Genomic DNA, 25,254 nt, shown 5'->3' on the forward strand with positions numbered 1-25,254 from the left:
AAAAAATCTCAAAAAACAAAATCATTTAACTAAAATTTTAAACATCTATATGAACAAAAATGACATAAATAGTGTCTTATTTGTATTCTCCAGTAGATAGCATACTCCTATTTATTTTGTGTGTGCTAAATCTCAGTGCTAGCCTATATATAGGTATAAAAATTTGTTGATTGAGTATCAGTCCTTTTTATATTCCTTTGTATTGGAGTACTTACTTACGACTGACTCATGCTATTATGAAACAGGTTAGTCCTGTTTTATTGTAATTCTCTGTGAAAAGGCAGGCTAGAGTCATAAATAAGAAGCATTAAAAGGCCAACAAGAGGGAAAGAAAAGCTAAGCCATAGGCTGGGAGGAAATATCTGCAGAAAACATAGCCAATAAAGGGCTGACATACAATATACACGAAAAACTCATTTATCGATAATTCAACAAGAAAGTAAACAGCTCAATTTAAAAACAGGCAAAAAGATCTGGACAGACACCTGGCCAAAACAGTTGTTCAGAAGGAAAATAAGTATAGGAAAAGATGCTAAACACCCCGTTTCATTAGGGAATTGCAAATTAAAACAACTGCAAACTAAAACACCTATTAGAGTGGCCAAAACCCAGAACATGGAGAGCACCACTGAGGAGGTGGAGCAGCAGAACTCATTCATTACTTCTGGGAACGCAAAACCATATAGACACTGCGGAAGACCGTTTGGCAGTTTCTTACAAAGCTAAAAATACTACCCCCCCTCCCCGCTCCTTTAAACTCTTTTATTAAGTAAATACTTTATGATCCAATGTAAGTATTAAAATAACACAATGCTGAATAAAAGGGAAAGTGAAAATGCCCCTTCTCAAAATGTTTCAAGAATAAATGAATGCAGGACTTCCCTGGTGGTCCAGGGGGTTAAGAATCTGCCTTGCAATACAGGGATGTGGGTTCGATTCCTGGTTTGGGAACTAAGATCCCACATGCCGCAGAACAACTAAGCCCATGCCACACCTCCTGAGCCCATGTGCCACAACTACTGGAGTCCATACAAAACAACTAGAGGGCCTGCATGCCACAACTGAGCCCATGTGCCACAACTAGAGAGTCCATGCACCACAACCAAGATCTTGCCTGCAGTAACTAAGACCCTGCTGCTGCTGCTAAGTCCCTTCAGTCGTGTCTGACTGTGCGACCCCACAGACGGCAGCCCACCAGGTTTCCCTGTCCCTGGGATTCTCCAGGCAAGAATACTGGAGTGGGTTGCCATTTCCTTCTCCAATGCATGAAAGTGAAAAGTGAAAGTGAAGTCGCTCAGTTGTGTCCGACTCTTCGCGACCCCATGGACTGCATCCTACCAGGCTCCTCCGCCCATGGGATTTTCCAGGCAAGAGTACTGGAGTGGGGTGCCATTGCCTTCTCTGAACTAAGACCCTACATAGCCAAATACAAAAATCTGAAAAAAAAGAAAAAATGAGGCCATGCTGCAGCCCCCCTCCTAGCCCTTCCTCCACCTCTGCCTCCTCTAGACGACTCAGGCCCTCTGTCCCTGAGAGGAAGCCATATTCGGTCTCCTTCGAGGGTCCGAGGTGCAGCCATGGCAGACAGTGGGGACACCCATGTGATGGGCAGTGGCAGTGCAGGCCAGGCCTCCACGGGAGCCACGATGGGCGCTGTCGGGAGCGGTGGCCCCATCAGCCCGGCCTCAGTGCCTCTGCGGGACCTCGCACTCATCACGCTCATCTTGGAGCAGTTCAAGAACCAGGACCTGTTTGACAGCTTCTGCCAGGACTGCCTGGCCCAGATGGACATCAAGCCAGCTTACCAAAACCAGAGGCAGAAAGTGGATAATTTTGTTGTCAACACATCTGGATAAGCAGGAATGGAATCCTTCTATGAACAAAAACCAGCTGTAAAATGGTCTGAGGCAGAGTGTGGTTCAGTCAGGGATGTTGGAAGCTGGAGTGGACAGAATTCTTTCTGAGGTGGTGGATCCCAAACTAACCCATATCTTCTGGCCACAAACAGAATGAGCAATTCATGAATTCCTGGCGGCCCAGAAAAAAGAAGTTGTTCCAGCGCTGCCCGCCGCCCCCCACCAATCCCCCTGAGCCTGGAAGCCAAGACCCTCCAGCTTCACTCCAGAAGGCTTCTCTAGAACATGCCTGACACATTTTGGAAGCTCCTTTGAATTAATGGTGAAGAACTGGATTGAATTACTTCATTCAACTTCAGAATGAAGACAAGCCAAGGTCCTCACTGACTTCAGAGTTCAATGCTGACTGTGGGGTGTTCAGACAGGAGAGGGAGCAAGCAGGGCTGTAGGAAAGTGACTGTGTGGGCCCCGCATGGTGCTGCCATCTGGCCAGCCTGTCCTAGGGGATGACACCCAGCAGACACTACAGCTATATTAAGAAACACCACATCATCTTGGGGGTTGTCCTGAAAGTAACCTTCTTACTTAAGAGACTGTGTAAGCAAAAGCTACCATGAATTAACACAGTGAGTCTCAAAGATGCAGTTTAAAAGAATGACAGTAAAGGTTGGCCAGGAGTAGGTATTTGACAATGCTTATTTGATACTGTTTCTCAAAGTTGCAAATCAGAGTGTACAAGCTATTAGCACCAGATAGCTCTAAGATTGTTGCCACCCTCTACATAACTCTTGTAGCTTCTGCTTCCTTTCCACTGCAAAAGGGGTCAAAACATGGGACCCTCCAATGGATGAGGAAATGTAGAGTTGGATGTAGGGAAAAACATTTGCAGACTCTCTGTCCAGGGCTTCTTCCTATCCTGCAAGGCCTAGGAAGTCTTGGGTGTGTTTATTCTCCTGTTTGTGTTTTTTAGAGGGTGAATAAGTGGCTTAAGTTTTATATTAAATCATTTGATACTCTGAAAAAAAATAAATATAAGATAAATTATATATTCTTTAGAAGAGCATATAGGATCTCTTACTATCTGAACCCAGTTTATCTTTTGAAACTATTTCCCAGCATTAATCTATTAAACACATTCCCAAATATTGCATTTTTTTCACATCACTGGGCCCTTTGCTTCGTATTTTGCTGTTTTTCTTAAAAATTATTATTATGGTCAAATATACATAAAATAGGATTTATTATCTTAACCGTTCTTAAGTGGACAACTTGTTATTTTCTTTGTCTGGAATATTAAAAAAAAAAAAATTTTTTTTTTTTTGGCTGGGCAGCAAGGCATTCGGGATCCTAGATCCCAGACCAGAGATGGAACCTGTGCCCCCTGCAGTGGAAACGCAGAGCTTTAACCACTGAACTGTCAGGAAATCCCCTCTTTGCCGGGAATTTTCCCTCAGTTTTCTATACTGGTTAAACTTCCTTTGGAAATTTTGAAAACTTTTCTTGATAGTTCTAACCCCCTCCTTGCTCTTGTAACACATCGTACAGGATTGTCTTATCTGTCTCCTCTCAGCTCGTGGGTTCCTCAAAGGCAGAGAGGGTCTGATTTATCCTGAAAACCTAGTGCCCGTTGCAGGGGCTGAGCAAAGAAAGTGCTCCATCAACTCTTCCTACACTCCTCTGCATCTCTGATACTTGCTTCTGAAGCTAAACATGCTCTTAACATAGGATCCAGCAATTCCTATTGCATCTGGCATTCACCAAAATGAGTTGAAAATTAACATCCATACAAAAATCCACAAACAAGATGAACAAACTCTAGAGATCTACTGTACAACACTGTACCTATAGTCAATAACATACATTTAAAATTTTGTCCAAAGTGTGTATGTCATGTTGTGTTCTTATCACAATAAAATATACAGAATTTAAAAGATTCACCTGAATGTATACAACATAACTATCGAAACTATCATAACTATCGAAACTTGGGAGATGTCCTTTAATAGGTGAGTGGATAAACAGACTGTACCCATACAATGGAATGTTAATCAGTGCTAAAAAGAAATGAAGACACTGGAGGAAACGAAAATGCATACTGAAAATGCTACACCCTTTATGATTCCAACTCTATGAATTCTGGAAAAAGGACAGTAAAAGATCAGGTCAGGTGTTCAGAAAGAGGGAGGAAGGGATCAATATGTGGAAAAAGGGGATCTGTGGGGCAGCAAGGCTATTCTGTATGATAATGTTATTAATGGAGGATATGTGTTATTACACATTTGTCAAAACCCACAGAATGTAGGACACAGAGTGAACCTGATATAAATTCTGAACTTTAATGTATCAATACTGGCTCCCCAAGTGTGACCCATGTACCACACCAATGCAAGATGTTAGCAGGGAATGGGAGAAAGTTAGAAGGAAATGCTGTGTACTTTCTGCTTGATTTTTTGTTTTTAATCTAAAGCTGCTAAAAGAAATAACATTTATTAACTGAAGAAACAAAAAAGACAACACAGAATGAGGCAGCGGCTAAGAGAGTTCCAGAAAAACATCCATTTCTGCTTTACTGACTATGCCAAAGCCTTTGACTGTGTGGATCACAATAAACTGTGGGAAATTCTGAAAGAGATGGGAATACCAGACCACCTGACCTGCCTCTTGAGAAATCTGTATGCAGGTCAGGAAGCAACAGTTAGAACTGGACCTGGAACAACAGATTTGTTCCAAATAGGAAAAGGAGTACGTCAAGGCTGTATATTGTTACCCTGCTTATCTAACTTCTATGCAGAGTACATCATGAGAAACGCTGGGCTGTAAGAAGCACAAGCTGGAATCAAGATTGCCGGGAGAAATATCAATAACCTCAGATATGCAGATGATACCACCTTTATGGCAGAAAGTGAAGAGGAACTAAAAAGTCTCTTGATGAAAGTGAAAGAGGAGAGTGAAAAGTTGGCTTAAAGCTCAACATTCAGAGAACGAAGATCATGGCATCTGGTCCCATCACTTCATGGGAAATAGATGGGGAAACAGTGGAAACAGTGTCAGACTTTATTTTGGGGGGCTCCAAAATCACTGCAGATGGTGACTGCAGCCATGAAATTAAAAGACGCTTACTCCTTGGAAGGAAAGTTATGACCAACCTAGATAGCATATTCAAAAGCTATTACTTTGCCAACAAAGGTCCGTCTAGTCAAGGCTATGGTTTTTCCTGTGGTCATGTATGGATGTGAGAGTTGGACTGTGAAGAAGGCTGAGCACCGAAGAATTGATGCTTTTCAACTGTGGTGTTGGAGAAGACTCTTGAGAGTCCTTGGACTGCAAGGAGATCCAACCAGTCCATTCTGAAGGAGATCAGCCCTGGGATTTCTTTGGAAGGAATGATGCTAAAGCTGAAACTCCAGTACTTTGGCCACCTCATGTGAAGAGTTGACTCATTGGAAGAGACTCTGATGCTGGGAGGGATTGGGGGCAGGAGGAGAAGGGGACGACAGAGGATGAGATGGCTGGATGGCATCACTGACTCGATGGACCTGAGTCTGGGTGAACTCCGGGAGTTGGTGATGGACAGGGAGGCCTGGCGTGCTGCGATTCAGGGGGTCACAAAGAGTCCGACACAACTGAGCGACTGAACTGAACTGAAGTGAACAGACTCTGGAGTTTGTCTAGACTGTGTTTGAATTCAGCAAGTTATGAACTCTCCCCACTTCATCAGCTCTGAAGTTTATTGTCAACCTTTGCCTAGAAAATACTATTGCGCAGGACCCAGTACGTCTCACACAAAGCAAGTGACTAATACACATCTGTTAACCTGACAGGTACCCTCCTAATTACAAGTGACTAATACACATTTGTTAACCCGATAGGTACCTTCCTAATTACAATTTTAAATGTCATCCAGCAATTTGCAAATCTCTGCTTTATTTTCCTAAAACTAATTCCTGGATTATAATGATAATGATGAGGCCTTTCTCAGTTTTTGTCTCTTATAGTGAAGCATCTGTCTGCACGTGAATGAGTTTCTAAACATGGAACAAAAACAGTAAATCTCAACAAAGGTTTTTGCATATTGGATTTGGAGTATATAATAAAATTTATATTTTCATGGGCATATAGAACAGTTATGAATTTTCAATTTTATTACCACATGGTACTCTTTATAACTTTATGAGACCTGTGGCACAGCCTCAATCCTCATTTACAACAGAGAGAGAGAAATTCAGATGACCCCAGTCAACCCAGTCTCTATCCTTCCAACACCAGTCAAACTCTGAGGCTACAACTGGATTTGACCTTGTCTCTGAAGTTATAGGACCTGAAACTAGCTGTTTCCTTCCTCCTTCCCTTCTTCCTCTCGCTTTCCTTCTTTTCTGATTAAAAGGAGATGTTGGCCTGGCAAAGGCTAATTATTTATATTCTTAAGACCTCAACTGCATAACTGATTTATTTTTATGCTTCATGCTTTCCAATAAAATGAATTTTTAAAAAACTAAAACCTAGCATCAGACAATCAATTAGATTATGATGAACGCAGGAGGGGAAGGGGTTTGAAGCACTGAACCCTAAAGCCTCTTAAACACTAGAAATCTGTTTTCTGAGAGTCACTCTTTTATTAAAAAAAAAGTCAAGATATTAATTTTCTCTACTTGCAAACAGCATACTAAAAACTGTAATATTGGGAATAACTTTTTAAAATCTACGTATCCCTTCACCTTTACTAAATCTTAAAAAAAAAAAAAAAAGGCAAATAAAGATATTATAGGAGAGCTCAGTTCCAGAATTCAAATAGAGTATTATCATCATTTAAAAGAATACTTATTTATTATAAAAATACATTTTTTTGATGCATTGTAATTGAGCATACAGAAGTTATCATTTGCTTTTGAAATCTGATGGTTTGGTCCCAGACAAAATTGTAATTCCATTGCTTATATAGCTAATAATTTTCTTAAAAATATCTGGAACTGGGTAGTTTATTTTCCTTCAGGGGGTTAAAGAAAGTCACAACCTTTACTCCTTTTTTGAATACAAATCTGACACTTAACTTTAGAGATTTAAACACTTAGACACCTTGGCTAAATTTTGGTAGAGAAGTGAGGTCAAAAAGTTCAGAGAACTCATAATATCACGATACAAAATCACACTGATGGGAATTCTGTGTCCATTTCTTTGATGTCTGTAGTCCTAACACCAGGCCATGAAAACAGCAATGATTTAGCTGCTGCTGCTACTGCTAAGTCGCTTCAGTAGTGTCTGACTCTCTGTGACCCCATAGATGGCAGCCCACCAGGCTCCTCTGTCCATGGGATTCTCCAGGCAAGAATACTGGAGTGGGTTGCCATTTCCTTCTCCAATGCATGCATGCACGCTAAGTCACTTCAGTCGTGTCCGACTCCGTGCAACCCCATGGACAGCAGCCCACCAGGCTCCTCTGATCACAGGATTCTCTAGGCAAGAATACTGGAGTGGGTTGCCCTTTCCATCTCCAGCAATGATTTAGAGACCCAATGAAAATAGAAACAGTAATTCTGGTGGGATCTGGATAGCACCTGACCCAAGAATGATTTCAATTAAATTAAGAGGAGGGCAGATTGCATCTGATTACTCTGAAATTTTGAAAAACATAAAGCATATTGTGGACAAAAAATGTCACCTGCTAATCTCAGTAAACAAAAGATGTTGTGGCCATCAAGCGATCAGCCATAGCAGCTGCCTCCAACAGTACAACCCTGAGGGGATTCAGAATGGAGAAAAGCAAGGTGCTGGCCCTAGATAGTAAAGATGCTTGTCAAAGGAATAACTGCAATGAGCCCAGACTCTCGCATCTTCCCATACAGAGAAAAGTGCTAAATTCATTAATTTGAGATGTCTAGTTTTCTCTAATTAGTAACCTTTTGATGTTCCAGCTACCTGTTTTTTCTGTTTTCACTCCCCCAGCCCTAAACTCCTGTATATCCTGGCTATTCCCCTAACTCTCTGAAACAGTCCTTCAGAGCTATCTCAGAGGCTGTCTCCTGGGTTTAAGTCCTCAGCATTTCTGTTGATCATATCAGGCTTCCCTCGTGGTTCAGTGGTAAAGAATCTGACTGCAAATGCAGGAGACGTGGGTTCAATTCCTGAGTCAGGAAGATACCCTGGAGAAGGAAATGGCAACCCACTCAAGTATTCTTGCCTGGGAAACCCCATGGACAGAGGAGCCTGGTGGGCCACAGCCCATGGGGTTGCAAAGAGTCAGACATGACTTAGCAACTGAGCATGCACTCATGTCTGTTGAATAAAACATAACTCTCAACTTTTAGGTTTTGCCCTTCACCCCACAGCCCTCACTAGTTGACCCGATTAGTTGGTGACCACAAAAGGACCTAGAGCTGACTTCTCTCCTTCACCTGAACTCTACGAGGAATGAGAGCCTTGGTGCCAGTAGTGGCCTCTTCTGCTCACCCACCTCCTTGGAGAGTCAAGATGAATCCAGGTGACTCTTTCCTGGTTCTAGGAGCTCCAGATTATTGGTTGATGATTCTGAGTTTTATCTGGAGAAGTATAATAGGTACCTAGCTCCCCAGTTGACAGATGTTGAGTTGAAAGCTCCCTGGCTGAAAGACACTGAGTGGACTGGGTGATTAAGTGAGAGGCTGGCCTAATATCTTTGCCTCCAATTAACATTCCAGCTAGGTTTATCTACATACAAAACTTATACTTCCAAGTATTTACTTAATTGGGAATTATAGGAAATCACGCCTTGAAAATGACTAAGATGGGGTTGTTTCATTGTGTACAGAGTTAAGTCAGAGAAAGCCAGCTTGATAAAACATCTTTTCAGAATTCCCTTAAAGAAATAAAAGTCCTCTAGGAGGAACTTGCATTTCTCTTTCTGTGTCTTTGCCTACTTGCCTAAATGCCTACTTGATCTTTGGTGTTGTATGGGGGTGTATGTGTGTGTGTCCTGAAAGTTGGTCTCTGCCTTCCAGAAGGTACACATATGTTGTACATCTGTCAGCCAATAGAACAGACTGAGATTCTGCACAGTCTGTTGTCCACTGGGCCAACTCTCAGGGACTTTGCAATCTTAATCTTTATTGTGTCAGCCTTCATTTTCTTAGACTATTTTGGAGAGTAAAGCTTCTGGATCTTGTTTAGGTGGCATTCTTCACACTCTTGTGGGGAAGCCTCTTGCATCTTATATGTTTGAGTCACTTTTAACATATAGCTCATTAAGGGCCAGATGATGATCTTTTAATTGGAAAAACTTTTAAATTGGTAAATTTTTAGAAAGCTCTCATAACAAGCACTGTTTTATTGATATCCATGAAAAAAGCAAATTAGAGGGTGGGAAAACACATATAATGATTAACCTAAGAACTCCTTTAAAACAAACAAAGAACAAAAGTTTGGGAAGACTTATTTTTGGTCTCTGCTTCCCCCTCAATGGGTCTTATAGATGCTAATAAAAGCATTAGAATAATTAATGCTAAGATGAAAGTTAAAAAAAAAAAAACTGAAGGGGAAGTCTACAGACTTCTTCCCAAAAAGGTGAAAATTTTTAAGGTACTTGTTCCCCAAAATAAAGAAATCTAGAGATGGTTATTGATAAATGGGATAAATAAGACAGATGTTAATGGGATTAAAGCAAAAGGATTTTATACAACACTAAGAAAAGATGGATGAGCCAAAGGGACACCCTGTTGGTTCCCAATATTAATGAGCCCCAAACAAGTCTGCTCTATTTATCCAGTTTAAAAAATATATACCCTTAAAAGGCTGGGGAAAAAATATACTTAGCTACACAGAAGAACTGTACAAAAAAGATCTTCACAACCCAGATAATCACGATGGTATGATCACTCACCTAGAGCCAGACATCCTGGAATGCGAAGTCAAGTGGGCCTTAGAAAGAATCACTACAAACAAAGCTAGTGGAGGTGATAGAATTCCAACTGAGTTATTTCAAATCCTGAAACATGATGCTGTGAAAGTGCTGCACTCAATATGCCAGCAAATTGGGAAAACACAGCAGTGGCCACAGGACTGGAAAAGGTCAGTTTTCATTCCAATCCCAAAGAAAGGCAATGCCAAAGAATGCTTAAACTACCGCACAATTGCACTCATCTCACACGCTAGTAAAGTAATGCTCAAAATTCTTCAAGCCAGGCTTCAGCAATACGTGAACCGTGAACTTCCAGATGTTCAAGCTGGTTTTAGAAAAGGCAGAGGAACCAGAGATCAAATTGCCAACATCCACTGGATCATGGAAAAAGCAAAAGAGTTCCAGAAAAACATCTACTTCTGCTTTATTGACTATGCCAAAGCCTTTGACTGTGTGGATCACAAGAAACTGTGGAAAATTCTGAAAGAGATGGGAATACCAGAACACCTGACCTGCCTCTTGAGAAATCTGTATACAGGTCAGGAAGCAACAGTTAGAACTGGACATGGAACAACAGACTGGTTCCAAATAGGAAAAGGAGTACGTCAAGGCTGTATATTGTCACCCTGCTTATTTAACTTATATGCAGAGTACATCATGAGAAACACTGGGCTAGAAGAAGCACAAGCTGGAATCAAGATTGCCGGGAAAAATATCAATAACCTCAGATATGCTGATGACACCACCCTTATGGCAGAAAGTGAAGAGGAACTAAAAAGCCTCTTGATGAAAGTGAAGGAGGAGAGTATGAAGTTGGCTTAAAGCTCAACATTCAGAAAACGAAGATCATGGCATCTGGTCCCATCACTTCATGGGAAATAGATGGAGAAACAGTGTCAGACTTTATTTTTTGGGGCTCCAAAATCACTGCAGATGGTGACTGCAGCCATGAAATTAAAAGATGCTTCCTCCTTGGAAGGAAAGTTATGACCAACCTAGATAGCATATTCAAAAGCAGACACATTACTTTGCCAACTAAGGTCCGTCTAGTCAAGGCTATGGTTTTTCCTGTTGTCATGCATGGATGTGAGAGTTGGACTGTGAAGAAGGCCGAGAGCCGAAGAATTGATGCTTTTGAACTGTGGTGTTGGAGAAGACTCTTGAGGGTCCCTTGGACTGCAAGGAGATCCAACCAGTCCATTCTAAAGGAGCTCAGTCCTGGGTGTTCTTTGGAAGGAATGATGCTAAAGTTGAAACTCCATTACTTTGGCCACCTCATGCGAAGAGTTGACTCACTGGAAAAGACTGTGATGCTGGGAGGGATTGGGGGCAGGAGGAGAAGGGGACGACAGAGGATTAGATGGCTGGATGGCATCATCGACTCGATGGACGTGAGTCTGGGTGAACTCCGGGAGTTGGTGATGGACAGGGAGGCCTGGTGTGCTGCGTTCATGGGGTCACAAAGAGTCGGACACGACTGAGCAACTCCTGCCCCCAATCCCTCCCAGCATCAGAGTCTTTTCCAGTGAGTCAACTCTTCCCATGAGGTGGCCAAAGTACTGGAGTTTCAGCTTTAGCATCATTCCTTCCAAAGAAATCCCAGGGTTGATCTCCTTCAGAACGGAATGGTTGGATCTCCTTGCAGTCCAAGGGACTCTCAAGAGTCTTCTCCAACACCACAGTTCAAAAGCATCAATTCTTCGGTGCTCAGCCTTCTTCACAGTCCAACTCTCACATCCATACATGACCACAGGAAAAACCACAGCCTTGACTAGATGGACCTTTGTTGGCAAAGTAATGTCTCTGCTTTTGAATATGCTATCTAGGTTGGTCATAACTTTCCTTCCAAGGAGTAAGCATCTTTTAATTTCATGGCTGCAGTCACCATCTGCAGTGATTTTGGAGCCCCCAAAAATAAAGTCTGACACTGTTTCCACTGTTTCCCTATCTACTTCCCATGAAGTGATGGGACCGGATGCCATGATCTTCGTTTTCTGAATGTTGAGCTTTAAGTCAACGTCTTCACTCTCGTCTTTCACTTTCATCAAGAGGCTTTTTAGTTCCTCTTCACTTTCTGCCATAAGGGTGGTGTCATCAGCATATCTGAGGTTATTGATATTTCTCCCGGCAATCTTGATTCCAGCTTGTGTTTCTTCCAGTTCAGCATTTCTCATGATGTACTCTGCATATAAGTTAAATAAGCAGGGTGACAATATACAGCCTTGACGTACTCCTTTTCCTATTTGGAACCAGTCTGTTGTTCCATGTCCAGTTCTAACTGTTGCTTCCTGACCTGCATACAGGTTTCTCAAGAGGCAGATATGGTGGTCTGGTATTCCCATCTCTTTCAGAATTTTCCACAGTTTCTTGTGATCCACACAGTCAAAGGCTTTGGCATAGTCAATAAAGCAGAAGTAGATGTTTTTCTGGAACTCTTTTGCTTTTTCCATGATCCAGCAGATGTTGGTAATTTGATCTCTGGTTCCTCTGCCTTTTCTAAAACCAGCTTGAACATCTGGAAGTTCATGGTTCACATATTGCTGAAGCCTGGCTTGAAGAATTTTGAGCATTACTTTACTAGCATGTGAGATGAGTGCAATTGTGTGGTAGTTTGCCAATTAGCTGGGGCAACATTTAGACCAGTTACAAGACTGACAAGAGGGCTTGTGTCCCTTGGCTCAATCCCTCACTAGGGATCTGAGAACCTTTTATACAAAATAGTCAAAATGGTTGGAGAATAAAAGAAAGGAAAGCTTCTATGATTCCTTTTAAGACCAAAGCCTATTGACTGGTTTCTAACTGTCAGCCAAAAGTTGACAGAATTGAGATGAAAGTTTATAAAAATTGGTACGGTTTAAATAGGCTTTATATAAGATGTTTTACATCTCTTTTGCTGAATTATATTGTGGGATAGACATGTTTCACTGGGCTTCCTCTTCTTGGTATTCTAAGACAGGGTATATGAATCTGGCCCTCAGGAAATATTATTTAAACATGTGAAAGGAAACCAATAGGGTTACCTGAGCCAAGACAATATAAAGTAAAAACTGGGAACTAATATTCAGAGGCTAAAAAAATAATAATAGACATTTTGCTCTGGATCTTACCTATGTACTCAGAAAGAGGGGCTTTGTCAATGCATTATACAAGTTTTTGAAGGCATGACAAATTAAATCCTAAAGTTCTAAAACCCAGGACTCTTTTTTGATTTTCAGTTTAGCTGGAAATCTCTGATACAAAAGCAAATCATAGTAAGTATAGATGGACAAATCAATCTTTTAATATCAGGAGCTACTATATCTTGCAAGTCTCTACAGATCAGAAATGTAAATACAGCTCCCAAAAAACTGAGACTGAGCCTAATTAGCTCAATCAAATAAAACCTGAACTGGAGGGGGGAAACTGGGAAAAAGACCTTTTAAAACTCAAACTGTTGGAAAGGTTCCCTCACCCAAAATCTAATTCTTAGCTTCCTTAAGCGTTTATCAAGGACAAATATAAATCTGAAGACCTTTCCACAAATAGTGAAGTATTAATCAGACCAAACAAATTTATCTTATTCCAACTGTTACTTATAAACTTGTGAGTTTATATGGCAATACCTGATTCATAACTAAGTTTTTAGAGTGAATCTATGCGATCTCTAGTTTTGTCTGTTTATGTGTCTGGGTGTACATCACATATGAGATATCTCTGACTCTGGAAAATATGAACAAAATTAAACTTATAAAAGAGGTCTGTGGCGGATTCATTTCGATATTTGGCAAAACTAATATAATTATGTAAAGTTTAAAAATAAAATAAAATTAAAAAAAATAAATTAAAAAAAAAAAAAAAAGAAAAGTGATATTAAAGGTGCCAAAGATGACTTGTGGCACTAATAACAAAAAAAAAAAAAAAAGAGGTCTATTTAATTGACTTAAAGTAAGTGTTTACAAACTAAATATTTCTAAATATAAAAGCAACTTGTTGGAGGGAATTTGGGGTTCACATGGTCTAGAAAATATTCAATATTAAATTAACATCTGATATTAAAGTTATATTAAGCTCATTGGTTTAGTCAATACAGACATGTCTTACTTTTATTGTACCTAAGTTTACTGAAGGTCAGTAAGTTCATGTCATTTCTGTTATAGAGTTTGTCAATGTGAAAAAAAAATTAATTTGATATGACTTTAAGTTAATCAATAAAGGTAAATGAGATAAAAGTTTTCTGGTGAACTCTTTAGGAATTCTTTTGTTTTGGGTATGTTTATCTTAAAATAGTTTCTTCAGATTTTTGGTAATTTGAATTTTGATAAGTTAAATGATGGTAATTCCTTGAATATCCAGGTCATTTCAAATAAGATAAAATACTGGAACATTAATTGCTAAACAGGTCTGAATTGACCTACTTTTGTTTCCTCACAAGAGGGAAACCAAAGATCTTTGGCTTTATTGGACATATCTTATATCACATAGAATAAAGAAATTATGTTATGAGAAGATATATGTTTCTAGAAGTTATAGAATATCCCAAATGGGAAATGCTGGTTTCACAAACAGTTCATAATCACTTGTTCCTTTTAGGTTTCTGCTAAAGATTAAGGTTTTTAAGGGTTAACATTATAACATGTAATCAAAGCCACTAAAACTATCAAGGGAAGTAGTTCAGTGTATAAGCAAAGTAGGATATATGTTTTCGGCAAAAGAAGATTGAAGAATAGAAATGAACCTGTTGGAACTGTAAGGGTGATTTTGTCCTAGAGCCAGTTATTTCTGGATTAAAAAACTTAAGGAACAAACTAATAAGAATAGAGAAAGTTGTGGAAGGTCTATAGAAAAAGAGCCCTGAAAAAGGAGTTTTGAAAATGGTCAGGCTAGGATTAGATTAAATTTAATAATGTAAATGGATTTTGTAATTAAAAGTAGGCTGGAGTAGGACTGGTCTTGGTTCCTCTCTCTGTTAAGAGAACAAAATTTTCCCTGCTTTTGATAACAGATTGAGTTTCTGTGCCTCTAAATGATCTGTTTTTGCTTTTGAAATATTTTGTCACTTTGGTTAAGTGAATAAGTGTTGTTTCACAATGACCTATGATCCTACTTGACCAGTGTTTTGAAACCTTTTTGATATATTTGACAAACGTCCCAAATAGCAAATTCTAACTAAAGTCCTTTTGACCTTCAACTAACTCTGGGATACTTCAAAGGAACCCTGATATCGCAGAGAGATATTAAACTAATTAGGTTTATTTATGTTAATGTACATGGGAAACATTGCCACATAAGCGGTGGTGAAGCCATCTAAGGTTAGATGTCATTAATACAGATATTCTAAAGTAAATAAAGAACTCCCACAAATCTGGTATGCCCTGTTATCAATATAATGCTATTAATCATAATTCTAGTTATTATCTTAAAATGCTGTCACAGAAATATCCAAGTTTCTTGTCAACTGCATTGTAATCAGATCTTTAACCATGTCATTTTAAGTATTTTGTCATTTATAGACAATCATTGCTTCACTCTGATACTTTTGTAAAATGAAGATCTTCAAGATTTATAAAAATGACTTTTTGGCAAATACAAATTCCTGATAATTTTCAGATCATATCACTGAACTGAAAAACCTTTCCTCTTACACTTACCTACAACAAGTTGATAAAGTATACCTTTGTAAATGAAGATGAAACATTATCTTTCTCTCTATGTGATCCCTCCAAAATTTGGCTTGTTCAGCTGGTTCTCCTCTGGATTGGATGGCTTATTTCAACCAGACCACAACTAGTTATACTGATCATTGTTTTAATTTGCTCTCTTGTTGGATTCAAATTACTTATGACTCGTCCCTCTCTCTGCTGCACTATGACCTTATTAATGTTATTAGCTGAATTACTTATATCCTTTCTATTTCATTAGATTTCCTTTGGCATCATCCAATGTTTAACCAGGCCTCCAACAAAATTAATGTCTTAAGACAATTTACATATAGATTAACTCTACACAGAATAATTGTAACAGTGCAATTCAGATATGGGAATAAACGACAAGGAAAAACATCTCCTGGATCATAATAAACTAGTGAGACAGGCACTCCAGAGAATTTTAGATTATCAACAGGGCCTGATCCAAAAATAACACATTGGGTGGCCTATCAACAGAATCTTCGCCTGATCTAGGAATGAACCTTCCTAGCACCAAGGGACAAAAACTGGTCATGAAATTACTCCCAAACGTTGGTCAAATTTATGACTTAGAGGAGGCACTGTGGACAAAGAATATCACCTGCTGTATCAGTAGTTCTCAGCTACTGCAGCCGTCCCTGACTATGTACTCTGAAGGGATTCAGGATGGAGAAAAGCAGGACACTGGGCCTAGATAGTGGAGATGCATATCAAAGGAATGATTTCAATGAGCCCAAACTTTTAAATCTTCCCATACACAGAAAAGCTCTAAATTCATTAACTTGAGATATATATTTTTTAATTAGCAGTAATCTTTTGATGTTCCAATTACCTATTTTGTGTGTTTCACTTGTTTGTTTTTGCAAAAACTCCTATATATCCTGACTTCTATCTTACCTCTTCAGATCTGTCCCTCATTATTAAATTTAATTCAGAAAAGCTCTAAATTCATTAACTTGAGATATATATTTTTTAATTAGCAGTAATCTTTTGATGTTCCAACTACCTATTTTGTGTGTTTCACTTGTTTGTTTTTGCAAAAACTCCTATATATCCTGGCTTCTACCTTACCTCTTCAGAGCTGTCCCTCTTAAGAGGCTGTCTCCTGGGCTAAGTGCTCCCTGTGCCTGCTGAGTAAAACATAATCCTCAACCTTTTAGGGTGTGCATTTTTTTTCAGTCAACAGTATTTACACATTAGGTGTCGTAAAACATGCACCAGTAACAGAAACTTTAAATTCCAATTATTTAATACATGGTAGACAAATTTGACAAAATTCTACTTTTGTGAAATTTACGTAATAATATCCGTGAATTTGCAATATGTACACTTGTTTATTCTAGAGCCAAAATTTAATTTAAATAAACTACGGAAAACATTAAGTCAGTTTTGAGAGATATCTTGGAGTAAATTTTTTTAAACTGTTTTTAAGTAAAACGAACAAAAACCGTCCAACGACATCATTCTACCTTTTTTTAAGGTGAAAGGGGAGGTAATGAGGTATTACCAAGTCATCATGATGGTTCTAGGGGCAACCATAACACGATACGCCGTAGAGTAAATTTTAGACAACACAGAAAAATTCCCGGCTCCAGAGATAACCTGATGACTTGGGTACCATATAAAAGTCAGTGTGACAGAACAGAGTTCAAATTCTTAAGAAAGGAGTAGGACGGCTGCAAGACCCAAGTCAGGAGAGGACCAAGGAGAAAACCTGTGTAATAGCTAATTTACCCATTTTCCAACAAGGCTGTTCCAAGTCTAGGACAGCATCTGGGCTTTGGGAAGAGGGTCGGCACCAGGGTTCGGGGAAGATTCCGCTCGGGAGCCGCGTTGACAAGTTTCCTCCGCCCGTGACCTCTGCCCTAGTTGTCAACTTTTTCAATAGGGACAAGCCCGGGGAGGAAACCAGGATCCACCTGGCGCTGATCGCGCGCCCTTGCCCGAGTTCTTCCCTAGCGAGGCGAGCCCGGACTGGCCCGCGACCTTGCCCTGTCAACCCGCGCCCGCCGACCCCGCTCACCCGGGCAGGCCAATCTGGCCAGCAGCACCTGCATGTTCACAGCAGACAGGACGCTGGCCGACGCCGGGGGAGGAGGTTGGGCTTGACGTATGGGCGCGGGACCTCTAAGCCACTGGGGGCGCCATCGCCCGCCGAGACGCAAGCAGTCACCACCTGTCTGCTCCGCGGAACGCTCCAGCTTCACCACGCTCCCGCCTGTCTTGTTGTGCGCGGGCGCCACGAGTGACGCGACGCGACGCGATGCGACGCGACGCCCGCAGCGCTTCCGGGTCACGGACCGAAGGGGCAAGGGAAGGGACTCAAAGTCCCAGCGCCGCCCGCGGCGGCAGGCTGAGCGGCGTCTCACCCGGCATGCGCTGAGGCGCCCGAATGGTTGGGGAGGGGTGGGGGGACCACAAATCCCAGGGTGAATTGCGCGCAGAGTCCCAAGACGGTGAGGCGGAGCGGCGCGCACGGCACCTTGGGAGCTGTGGTCTTCTGCTCCGGAGTCTGGGAGCCCGTTGGGAGGTTTTCCCCTGGAGCGGAGAGCAGCCTCAGGCGAACTCATTGGCATCTGATTGGCTGTCCCGAGAAAGAGACACGGCTTCGCGGTCCCCGGCGGAGAGCCGAGAGGAGGCGGGCCCGCTGGGCTTTGGGCGCGAGCAGTTGAAAGACGGTTGGTATTGGTTCGGCCTCCCAAGTCCGGTCCAGTCGGCCAGCCCCGCTCCATGGCGAACCCTGAAGGGCTGCAGGTTTCCCCGCCGCCGCCGCCGCCCCCTTCTTCTCCTTCGTCTTCAGACACGTCTTCAGCATCTTCCCCCAGCGCCCCGGGGGTTTTGGGCTGGCCGGTTCCGAGCAGGAGCAGCGGCCGACTGGTGGACCCGCTGGAAGAGGTGGAGCTGCAGATCGGAGACGTGAGTGCGGCCGGCGGGTCCGGGCCGTGTCCCGCACGTATTCAAGAGCCGCGTTGGGAGTCCAGGGCATCCCTCTCCCGCCGCGCCCGCGCCGGGTCTTTGTGCCTGGAGGTCTGGTTCCGCTCTCGCGCTGTAACCCGAAACGGCGCAGTTTACAAACCCACCGCCCTGCCTAGTCTGCGGGGCTGAGGGCCAGACAGGGATTCCTCTGCTGGGACTTGATCCGTCTCCCTCCCCCTCGCCTTGTTTAGCTGGCCGCCTGCCCAGAGCCTGCTGGCTAGGCGATTATCCTTCTGAGCGGACCCAGTTAGGATGGGTTAGTCCCCGCCCCGTGGTCCAGATTGCTTCCCCTAACAGTACAAAGACCCGTCCTTCTGATGGCCGGGATTCCTGGTCTGAACTGCTCGTGTTGAGTCTCCAGTTTGTAGACGCGCGCGGACACTCACAGCCACCCAGCCACCCATCATACACACAGTCGGGTTTCTCGATTTAAGGTCAAGTGAATGAAGTCTGTAGGGTGTCGTCTTAACCGGGAGATCCTCCTGTGCAGATTGCAAACCGCGGGGTGAACTCCGTTATTCTCTCATTCCTCAGCAAGTATTTGTTGTTTTAAAAAGATGGCTGAAATGCTGACACAGCTTCATCTTTGCTGAACCAGGCTGTTCCAAGTGAGCGTGTAGAATGCAGTGCTGATGTGTTTGTTACCCAGGAACAGTGTTATTTTATACGGTGGGTGAAGAAGGCATTTGATCAAGAAATGAGTTTTCCACCAAGAGTGCCGTGTTTTCTGCATGGGTGTTGTTTTTATTGGTGTTAATTGTGAGCTCAGAATGTCTGTTCTTTGGTTCATACGATTTCATGGTCTGCAGTGTTAAACAGATAAAAATAGCGGAGCAAGTCGCTTCCTCCCATCAGTAAGAGCTGTATCATAAGTCCTTCAAATACTTCTGGTACTTGGTGTCAACGGGCACAAGTCGTCTTGTTGAGCTAAATGAGACTCTAGTGTATTATCACCCGAAAAAGATGCTGACTGGTCATGTCTCATACATAATGTATATCTTTCTAGTAGACATATGTCCTCAAAGCTTATTTAATGTAGAAATTTTTTTTAGGTTCCACTAAAGAGCTGGCGTGTCTTAGTTTGAAGATTTTTAACTTTTTAAAGAAAAGAACTTGGGCATTGGATTCTAAGCTATTTTCAGCCAGGTTCATAAAATAGGGAGAGAATTTAAAAAATAAACTTACATTATTTGATTTTTTTTTTTTTTTAACTTTCAGGCAGCATTTTCATTAACCAAACTTCTGGAAGCCACATCTGCAGTATCAGCTCAAGTGGAAGAGCTTGCTTTCAAATGTACAGAAAATGCACGTTTCCTTAAAACATGGCGGGACCTCTTGAAAGAAGGCTATGATTCCTTGAAGCCTGACAACTGATTTGACTGTAATAATGCATACCTCCTCATCTATGGTGTTTGCACATGTACCATGGAGACTGGATAATCACACGGTTCTGGATACTGAAGATGAAATTTTTCTTGTTTTTTTTCATTTTGTGTAAACAGAATGCTGATGTTATTTTTGAGGCTGATTCATATTTGTTTATCTTTAAACACTTTCTGTTCTCTGAACTTTCAAAGAATCTTTTATGAAAGTTATCAGTAGATAATAATGCCACAGTGTTACCAGTAGCAAACTAGGTGGGCCATTATGCTCTTCTATTTGCAAGAAGATGCCAAGAATAGCAGAATTTGAAATTGAGCTTTATTTATGGCCCAAAGAAGGTAAACTTTCATGTTACCAATGTTAGATTTAGCTCCACTGGGCTAAGTTCCCTAGAACCAATGATTGTGTCTTACTTACATATTTCCATCAACCTAAAACACTGTTACACAACAGTCACTAGATGTTTGTTAAATAAGAGTTGACAGCATAATTAAAAGCTGCTTTTTCTTCTTAATTTTAGCATAACGATGTTAATTGTTTCTTGAAAAAGTATTTGAGTCAGAACCTCACTGACTTGAAGGAAAATGTTATCTTTTTTTTTTAAACAGGAATTTGAACTTTGATAACAACTTTTAAAAATATATGATAAATATTTTTCGCCCCTCTGTGATGCTTTTCAAAAAAACTTTTACTGAAGCCTATCTTGAAAAAAATACATATTTTTTCCCCCTCTATTTCTGAGGTTAACTGCTTTTATGGATATTTCTTATATTCACTGTTTTGTATGTTTAATTGTTCTCCTTAAAGTGCCTTATCAAAATTATGGCTTTGAATTACTACTTTTGGAGCTTGGCAGGTAATAATTTTAAATTCTGAATGTAATAATTCTAAACAAGTACTTTTAAAAAAATGCATCAAATTTAAATGATGTAATTATTTTCATATTATTTGATCTTCATGACAATGCTCTGTTTTACGTCTCATATCATATGTTGTGCACACGTGCTCTCTCTCTTTTGGTGAGTTTGTGTCATATGTATCGATGATTAAGCCAACTAATTCTCTGTTGTGTGACTTCTGGACATATCTGATGCAGCATCTTAATTCTTGTAGCTGTGGAGGTATGCACAGAACTACACTTCCAAGCCCCACAATGGGCCTGTGAAAGGGGACACATGGATGGGCAAAGGATAGTTTTATTTAACATATTAAGTCACAGTTCTTGATTAATTTTTTATGTTAAAGATAACACTTGTGGTGTGTTGCTATACCAAAGAGATGCTTATTTTGATGTTAGAAAAATATTTTTTATGTGTCATGAAAATTGCAATTTGTAAAATCTATAAAAATAAGCTTGTTCAAAGCAAATGTTATTTTCATTTCTTCAGGTTCATTATTTTAAAACTTTGTTGAAATATTTCAAACTTAAGAGGAAAGGTGAATCACTTAAAGAACACCCGTATATTTCCATCATGCAGATTTAATAAATGTTAGCATTTGGTTATGTTTTCTTTAGATCTATGAACATATTAATATGTAAGTGTTAGATGCATTTGAAACTTATTTTATTACCTTTTGATTCCATCCCTTTCTCCCCAGAGATAACCTCTGTCCTAGAGGGATTAAATATTCTAGTTTGTGTTTTTATGTTTTTAATACACATATGTGTTATCAAAACACTACAAAGTACTATCTTGAAACTAATAATATTGACTGTATGTCAAATAAAAAAAAATACTATTTTGTGTGTGTAGTAACCAGCCTCCAGAGGGCCCCAGTGGTCTTCTTCTGATATTCCTTTCTTATAGATAGTCCCCCACACTGAATAGCGCTGCCTCCTGTAAGTACAGGACACTGAGGAAATGCGGTATGATTTCGCAGGCAATACCTTTTGCCCGTTTTTCTGTTATGTTTTGTCTTTTCCGTATGGATTTACAGCTATTACATATTTTCGATACTACATAATGCTCTGTTATGTATGTTTCAACTGTCTTGAAGTCTATGGTGTATCCTTGTATTTGATTATAGAGTCTTCTTAAATAAACATTTTTAATTTTAATGTAATCTCACCAGTCTTTCATAATAGTGTTTTCTGAGTCTTGTCTAGCAGATGTTATAGAGATACTCTCCTGTACATCTTTCCAAAAGTTTAAAAAAAGTTTTTAGTGTTTTTAGTGTTTAGATGTTTAGTCCACCTGAATTTCTTTTGGCTTGTGGTTTAGTTCTTGGGTTTTGTTTTATTTATTTTTGTATGTGTATAGCTGTTCCTCCAAATACCATGTTTCAGATGCTATATGTCATTCAGTTACCATACAAATGACTTGGTCTGAGTTCTGCATTCATTCTTTTGATCTGTTTGCTTCATCTCGTGCCAAGATTCTCTGTAACTCCCCCTGGTTTAGCTGTATCATAAATGTGATCTGTACTACTTTGGTCTTCGTGTGTGTGAGTTCCTCTCCCTGCCTGCCCCACCCCCCAACATATGTTTTTCTAAGGTAGAAAAATCATGTTAATTGATTTTTAATTTTATTTAATTGCCATTTGCTTGGGTTAACCCCCAATTTTAGGCAGTGAGCCTTCTGAGGACACTTAATTCCTCTTGCAAAACTCATAGCTGCCATTGTTTGGAGTCCACAGGCCCAGAGCTCAGCTCTGCTCAGTTTCTGTTGCCATGTGTAGTCCACAGAGAAGCTCATCTTATTTTCAAGAGTGACTTAAAAAAAATCATCCCTTTTTATATTTCTTTTTGCTCCGCTTCATGGGAGAGATGGGGAAGGAGGTCAAAACGTAAACATTTTGTCTTACTTAAAGACAAAAAATTTTAAAACTTAGTAGTTCATTGCCAGATCTACATAAACCTCAGAGGACAACTTAATGTTCTGGACTGATGTAGACTTTTAAGAGCCTCAAGAGGATGATGTCAGTAAAATGGAATTTTTAATATTAAAATAGTGTGTTTAGTTTCAAAAATTCTGAGCATGAAATACATGCCAAACAATGTTAGGTTTATAAACATTATTTCATGTAACCATATTAGCTCTTTGAGGAAAGTGATATTATTCCTATCTATAGAAAACAGGCTGAAGTGAAATAATTTGCCTGAGGGTCTCCAACACCAAAACCAATATGCTTGTCTATACTATGCCTTGCTACCTATCTCTTGGTTAACCTTATTAATATTCAAGGCTGTGATTTTACTTAGTTTCCCCATATGTGATAGTTTATGTGTCAACTTGACTGGATCACAGGGTACCCATATGTTTTGTCAAACATTAAGGGTATTTGTGTGAAGGTGTTTTTGGATGAGATTAACAATTCAGTTAGTAGACTGAATAAAACAGATTGCCCTCCATAATGTGGGTGGGCCTCATGCAATCAGTAGAACCATGGACCTTCCTGCCTGATGACCTTTGAACTGGGCCATTGGCTTTTCCTGGTTCTACAGTAGCTTCTGGCTTTTGGACTTGAACTGGGATATTGGCTTTGCAGGTTTTTGGACTTGCCAGTCTCCATAATCTCATGAGCCAATTCTTTGTAATAAATCTCTTTGCATATGTAAATATATATATTTTTGTTGAAAGTACGACATTCTTCATGTAAAAAATGTATTATTTCATGTAAGAATGGAGAAGGCAATGGCAACCCACTCTAGTATTCTTGCCTAGAGAATTCCATGGATGGAGGAGCCTGGTGGGCTGCTGTCTGTGAGGTCGCATAGAGTTGGACACAACTGAAGCAACTTAGCAGCAGCAGCATATAAGAACAGAAAGGACTCAGACCTGGCTTCAGTAATGATGACATACAGGCTTAGTTGCCCCACAACCTGTGGGGTCTTCCCATTTCAGTTCAGTTCAGTTGCTCAGTTGTGTCCGACTCTGTGACCCTATGAATCACAGCACGCCAGGCCTCCCTGTCCAACACCAACTCCTGGAGTTCACTCAGACTCACGTCCATCGAATCAGTGATGCCGTCCAGCCATCTCATCCTCTGTCGTCCCCTTCTCCTTCTGCCCCCAATCCCTCTCAACATCAGAGTCTTTTCCAATGAGTCAACTCTTCACATGAGGGGCCAAAGTACTGGAGTTTCAGCTTTAGCATCATTCCTTCCAATGAACACCCAGGGCTGATCTCCTTCAGAATGGACTGGTTGGATCTCCTTGCAGTCCAAGGGACTCTCAAAAGAGTCTTCTCCAACACCACAGTTCAAAAGCATCAATTCTTTGGCACTCAGCTTTCTTCACAGTCCAACTCTCACATCCATACATGACCATTGGAAAAACCATAGCCTTGACTAGACAGACCTTTGTTGGCTAAGTAATATCTCTGCTTTTGAATACGCTATCTAGGTTTGTCATAACTTTCCTTCCAAGGAGTAAGAGTCTTTTAATTTCATGGCTGCAGTCACCATCTGCAGTGACTTTGGAGCCCCAAAAAATAAAGTCTGACACTGCTTCCACTGTTTCCCCATCTACTTCCCATGAAATGATGGGACCAGATGCCATGATCTTAGTTTTCTGAATGTTGAGCTTTAAGCCAACCTTTTCACTCTCCTCTTTCACTTTCATTAAGAGGCTCTTTAGCTCCTCTTCACTCTCTGCCATAAGCAGGGATCAAATCCATGTCCCCTGCATTGGCAGGTGGATTCTTAACCACTGGACCACCAGGGAAGCCCTTAGAACTTGTTTTCGCCCAAGAAGTTACCCTGTACTTTTCAGGTATCATCTCTCCAACCCCTCTACCCTGGTAACCTCTGATCTACTTTCTGTCTGAATTTGCTTATTCTAGGTATTTCATGTAAGTGGAATCATATAGTTATTTCAACTTTATGTGTCTGGCTTATTTCACATTCATTATGTTCTAGCATATGTCAGAATTCATTCCTTTTTGTGGTTGAATAATATTCCATTGTGTGTGTACACCACATTTTGTTATCTGTTCATCAGTTGTTGGGCACTTGGGTTGCTTCTATCTTTTTGCAACTATGAATAATGCTATGATGAGTATTTTCAAACAAGTATCTGAATCCTGTTTTCTTTTGGGTTTATACCCAAGAGTGAAATTGCTGTATCACATGAGAATTCTATGATAAACTTTTATAGAACAACCAAATGGTTTTCTACAGTGACTGCATCATTTTATATTCCCACCAGCAATGTAGGGGCTTCCCAGGTGGCTCAGTCAGTCAGTTCAATCACTCAGTCGTCTCTAACTCTTTGCGACCCCATGAATCGCAGCACGCCAGGCCTCCCTGTCCATCACCAACTCCCAGAGTTCACCCAGACTCACGTCCATCGAGTCAGTGATGCCGTCCAGCCATCTCATCCTCTGTCGTCCCCTTCTCCTCCTGCCCCCAATCCCTCCCAGCATCAGAGTCTTTTCCAGTGAGTCAACTCTTTGCATGAGGTGGCCAGAGTACTGGAGTTTCAGCTTTAGCATCATTCCTTCCAAAGAACACCCAGGGCTGGTCTTCAGATTGGACTGGTTGGATCTCCTTGCAGTCCAAGGGACTC

At 40.7% G+C, this 25,254-nt stretch overlaps 2 protein-coding genes across 4 annotated transcripts in view; one reads left to right on the forward strand and one right to left on the reverse strand.

Annotated features, from left to right (window-relative positions):
* Positions 1-17,633, reverse strand: part of ETFDH (electron transfer flavoprotein dehydrogenase) — a 44,374-nt gene extending 26,741 nt beyond the window's left edge. The window contains exon 1 of one of the 2 annotated variants that reach the window (XM_010813805.4): positions 17,121-17,474. In XM_010813805.4, the coding sequence (XP_010812107.1) occupies positions 17,121-17,124 (4 nt within the window). In that variant the 5' untranslated portion in view covers positions 17,125-17,474. 2 annotated transcript variants of the gene reach the window in all.
* Positions 17,634-17,677: 44 nt separating this feature from the next.
* C17H4orf46 (chromosome 17 C4orf46 homolog) lies at positions 17,678-21,809 on the forward strand. 2 transcript variants are annotated; one of them, XM_059876174.1, is made up of 2 exons: positions 17,678-18,064; positions 19,581-21,809. In XM_059876174.1, the coding sequence occupies exons 1-2, from the start codon at positions 17,779-17,781 to the stop codon at positions 19,679-19,681; spliced, it is 387 nt and encodes a 128-aa protein (XP_059732157.1). In that variant the 5' UTR covers positions 17,678-17,778; the 3' UTR covers positions 19,682-21,809.
* The last annotated feature ends 3,445 nt before the right edge of the window (positions 21,810-25,254 follow it).

This window comes from Bos taurus, chromosome 17, assembly GCF_002263795.3.
Source record: "Bos taurus isolate L1 Dominette 01449 registration number 42190680 breed Hereford chromosome 17, ARS-UCD2.0, whole genome shotgun sequence".
NCBI classification, from domain to species: domain Eukaryota; kingdom Metazoa; phylum Chordata; class Mammalia; order Artiodactyla; family Bovidae; genus Bos; species Bos taurus.